Genomic DNA, 5,000 nt, shown 5'->3' on the forward strand with positions numbered 1-5,000 from the left:
CGTCATTCAGTCCCATTCAGCGTCCAAATCTCCTGAAAATAGTTGCGCTCGTTTTTGCTACGTGCGTGCTGATCTATTTCATTAAATGTTTGTGTTGCCTACTATGTAGAGGTTAGCCAGGGGGCTTGTCCAGCAGTTTTACCTTATGCTAGACATCACCCAGCCCCATCAATGTCCTTATCGATTTACGGTGCTACCCTCTTTACTTGGCTGTTTCTGCTGCCCAGAATTTTATACACCAGTTGCTGGTGCGTAACGTCAGAATTGCTATCGCTACTGTGGATTACTGCTACCTGAACTCTGTGGGCTAGCTGTGGCAACTGGGACTCCCCGAACTAACAGGCCTGTGTGAGTGTGTGTGTGTGTGTGTGTGTGTGTGTGTGTGTGTGTGTGTGTGTGTGTGTGTGTGTTGTGCGTGTGTGTGCGGGCATAGTTAGCCCCAGGCCGGGGTTAATGGCCAGCCCCTTCCCCTAGCACAACTCCGCCATAGAGAGGGCTGTTTTAGGTGGGTTGTGTGTGGATGAATGCAGGGTGGGTGCATTCGGGAGGTTGGGTTGTGTGTGTCAACTTTAAATAAATTGTAAACGTGACTCCCTGTCTGTGTGTGATTTGACTCCTCCTCCGACCACGAAACAAATATTACAATATTCTCTAAAATAAGCAAAAGTTTTTGTTTGGCCTATGCATCAAAATGACAGAGCGTTGCGCACTGCCCGCACACAAGCAGCATTTAGGCAGCTACTTGAAGTCGTCTCCAAGGCCACCAGTTAATTCTGGTTACAGCAATTCTGACGTTACGCACCAGCAACTGGTGTATATAATTCTGGGCAGCAGAAACAGCCAAGTAAAGAGGGTAGCACCGTAAATCGATAAGGACATTGATGGGGCTGGGTGATGTCTAGCATAAGCTAAAACTGCTGGACAAGCCCCCTGGCTAACCTCTACATAGTAGGCAACACAAACATTTAATGAAATAGATCAGCACGCACGTAGCACAAACGAGCGCAACTATTTTCAGGAGATTTGGACGCTGAATGGGACTGAATGACGTCACGCCTGTAACAAAGCGTGATTACTTAAAAAGTATAGCTGAACAAATGTTTTTTTTACGGCACAAATCAGCACAAACGTAGCACAAACGATTGAGACCATTTTTGGGAGTTTTGGACATTGATGGGGGGCTGGTGACGTCACGCGAGTAATAAATAAACCATAATAACGTGGAAAACATAGTAGCACAAATGTTTCTTTTAACGGCACAAATCAGCACACATGTAGCACAAACGATTGAGACCATTTTTGGAAGATTTGGACATTGATGGGGGGCTGGGTGACGTCACGCGTGTAACAAATTAAGTGGAATAGCTTAAAAAACATAGTGACACAAATGTTACTTTTAACGGCACAAACCAGCACAAACGTAGCACAAACGATGGAGACCATTTTGGGGAAATTTGGACATGTATGGGGGGCTGAGTGACGTCACTGGCCAGAAAATGTAAAGTTGAATTACTTAAAAACCCTTAACGGCACAAACTATAATTTTTACGGCACAAACCGGCACAAACGTAGCACAAACGAATAGCAGTGTTTTTAATCATTTTTGAATAACATGGGGGGCCAGCTTCACGCAGGTGAGAGAGCGGCCCGTGTCTGTTGCACCTGTTGTACTATTAGCCGCGGCTTATACATTGATTTTGCCAAATTTCTTCAGCTATGAGGTCGATACAGGGGGGCAGTTAATATGGTGTTAATATGCCTTTGTTTCTTTTAACTTGCATAAAACACTGTCCTGCGGCTTATACACAATGCGGCTTATATGCTGTAAATTACTGTACAGTGTCTGTTAAGTTTAAAGAGGAACTCTCTCCCTCTATCTTAACTTATTTTCAATGTAATAAGCTTTATAAACATGACGAGAGCTATTGTGTTGTCAGAGCATGTGCAGACATTGTTTTGCACATGTAATGGTCATTTTTAGCCTGGCTAGCGCCACCACTTCTCAATGAGACGTGGTCTGGGAACCAAACGTTAATTTTCTCGTATTTGAAAAAAATGCCCAGATCCGTTTATTGGGCGCCACGGATGTCTATCAAATAGCTCATCATCGTTTAGCTTTTCCCCCTGTTCTGTGATTGGTTCCCTATCTGAGGTAAAAATTAGGGCAGTAGTTCCCAGGCTGACTTAGCAGCGTGAATCAAATCACACACAAGGCAGCATGGGAACACCCAGGCTATTGTAATAATAATTAGTAAATCTGACAAAAATGTTGACAAAAAGGCTATGATGGTTTGTGACAAAGAAAAACGAGCTTGTCTCTGAGACGTGTCCCCCTGTGTGGCTCAGACGTGGCGGTGATCGGGGTGAGGGACGCCACGTGGGGTCAGAAGGTGACGGCGGTGGTGCAGCTCAAGAGAGGAACCAGTCTCAGCCTGCCGCAGCTCAAGGCCTGGGCCAGGTGAGTGCTCTACACATGCACTGGAACACATGGAACATGCACATTCTCATTCTTTAAGAATGCCAAGACTGGACTCTCCATATAGTGTACTATGTAGTGAGTAAAAAAAGGTTGAATTCTAAATATGTGTATTTTAGGGGGAAACAATCTCCTTCCACATTATCTAGTACGCTCTGGGTTGTCTTCAGATCGTATAAATCTTTCCTTCGACATTATCATTTTCAAAGTTTTGGGTCTACACGGAACACGGAAGCACCATAGTGTTTGTTGTTGGTGGTGTCTGGAACTCTACATTTGATCAGTATCATGGCAACTGCACCTCATCGTATCTGGAGCTCTCTTTTTTTTCACTGTACACACATTTTAGTGTCAGAATGCGCCATTTTAGTGAGGATGAAAGGACTAAACACGCTTTGACGCGATCTCCACTTAAGGCATTCCAGGACCACGGCCAGCTACCTAGCCAAACATGCTCTTAACGTTACACCCAAGCGCAACAATCATACCAATGGGCGAACTAGTGAAACACAGAAGTTATTTTCTATTACTGTGTTTCTGTAACACTGAATGTGTTTATAATTGTGGACAGGGCCTAAAACTATATTGTGTACTATAAGGTGAATACGTGGGTGTTCTGAACACTTGCTCGGTTCTTGCATAGAACCCTTTAAACATGATGAAACCTGTACTTGTCTGGATCCCGTATTCTCTACGAGCGGAGACACTCCGCTGGTTAGCGAATGATGTCGCGATGCTTTGGGGCAGCTGAATGTAATGAATTTGGGTAGGAGCCAGACCTCCCCCAGAGACGAGCTCTCATCTGTATGTGTGGACGAGGCTGGAGAGCTCGGGGGTCCAGTGGGAGTCTCTCTGCCCTGATGGGGAGTTTTTAAGAGATGCGCAGGATCGAGTGGGAGCTGTACATATTCCCAAATCACAACAAGCTAACCTACTTCTCAGTGAGAATGGCCTCTCCGTTTCAGAACGAGCGTGTCTGTCAAGTATGACTGCAAATCATATATACTGTATGCGAATCAATACAGGCCCATGAATGTATGTATGTATGTATATGTGTGTTTGTTTGCCTTTGGACACATTCCTGAATGTAAGCCCTTGCATACCTGTCACCATGTGACTATGTGAATTTCAAAATTGCATTCTTTTTTAAATCCCCGGAGAGACAAGAGGGAGCGAGAGAACGAGATGAGAGGAGAGGAGAGGAGAGGAGAGGAGAGGGGGAGAGAGGGAGAGGGGAATGGAGGGCAGGGTTAGGATTGTGACTCAAGGGTACTCTTTCTTTCTTGGCTGCTGTTTTTCCCCCTCTCCTTTCTTCTTCCCTCTCTTTTTTTTCTAAATGTCACTTGTGTTTGTTTTGCCCGAGACGCGAGCTCTGTCAGGAGACACATGTCCCCTTTCAGAGCCCTGGCTCAGGGCACTTTGACGCTCTCTCTCGCTCTCTCTCGCTCTCTCTCTCTCGCTCTTTCTCTCTCTCCCCCTCTCTCTCTCTCTCTCTCACTCTTTCTCACTCTCTCTTTTTTTCCTCCTCAGCTTGCTCTGTCTGTCCTCCCCTCCCCAACCTCCCTTTCTCATTCTCACTGTCTATCCATCTGCTTTTTATATGTGTGTGTGTGTGTGTGTGTGTGTGTGTGTGTGTGTGTGTGTGTGTGTGTGTGTGTGTGTGTGTTTCCGTGTGTGTTTCCTTGTGTGTGCGCGTGTATGTATGTGTGTGTATATGTGTGTGTGTGTGTGTGTGTGTGTGTGTTGGGAACAGGAGTAAGTGTAAGCAGCTTATCATTTGTTTTTATTTGTGTGATTGCTGGTTTCAGTGCTTGTGTGCATGTGTCTGTGTTTTGGGTGTCTATCAGTGTGTGTGTGTGTGTGTGTGTGTGTGTGTGTGTGTGTGTGTGTGCGCGTGCGCGTGTGTGTGTGTGTGTGTGTGTCAGCCGTCCATATGGTGTGTGGGTGCTGGGCAACACTGTTGTGCCGCGCTGTGTGTTGGAGGATGAGCGTCTAAGTCACTGACCTGCCCACACACACACACACACACACACACACACACACACACACACCCTCAAGCTTAGCTGCAGGGAGTGTAGAACAGTTGAGGAGAAGAACAGGGTAAGAGAGAGAGAGAGAGAGAGAGAGAGAGAGAGAGAGAGAGAGAGAGAGAGAGAGATATGGAGGAGTTGCTCACTGCACAGTGCCCTGGCTGCTACTGTCACTGCACATCTGTGTCACTGTGTGTGTGTGTGTGTGTGTGTGTGTGTGCGTGCCCCTTACCGGGGTGAGGCCATGCTGGACTCATGGATGCACACTCACACATGGACTGCCAGCACGTTGCCTGCGAAAGAAGTCCTAATTGCAATATACATGTACGTCCTTAGTTAGCATTGGTTTAGGCGTGCACACTCACAGAGATGTAGAAATCAGTCATTCATTTGCGGATAGTTACCCATCGAAAGTCAAGATATTCAGCTGTATTATGTTGGAATGCTGAAGAAATACAGGATTCATTAGCGTGTGTGTGTTTGTTTTTGTGTGT

At 46.0% G+C, this 5,000-nt stretch overlaps 1 protein-coding gene across 1 annotated transcript in view; it reads left to right on the plus strand.

The window, feature by feature from the left end:
- The window catches only part of acsf3 (acyl-CoA synthetase family member 3), a 42,126-nt gene that overhangs the window by 35,302 nt on the left and 1,824 nt on the right, over nucleotides 1-5,000 (plus strand). The window contains exon 9 of the mRNA XM_062549800.1: nucleotides 2,347-2,458. Coding sequence (XP_062405784.1) covers nucleotides 2,347-2,458 — 112 coding nt within the window. The remainder of the gene's footprint in view (nucleotides 1-2,346; nucleotides 2,459-5,000) is intronic.

The sequence above is a fragment of the Sardina pilchardus genome, chromosome 11 (assembly GCF_963854185.1).
Source record: "Sardina pilchardus chromosome 11, fSarPil1.1, whole genome shotgun sequence".
NCBI lineage: Eukaryota > Metazoa > Chordata > Actinopteri > Clupeiformes > Clupeidae > Sardina > Sardina pilchardus.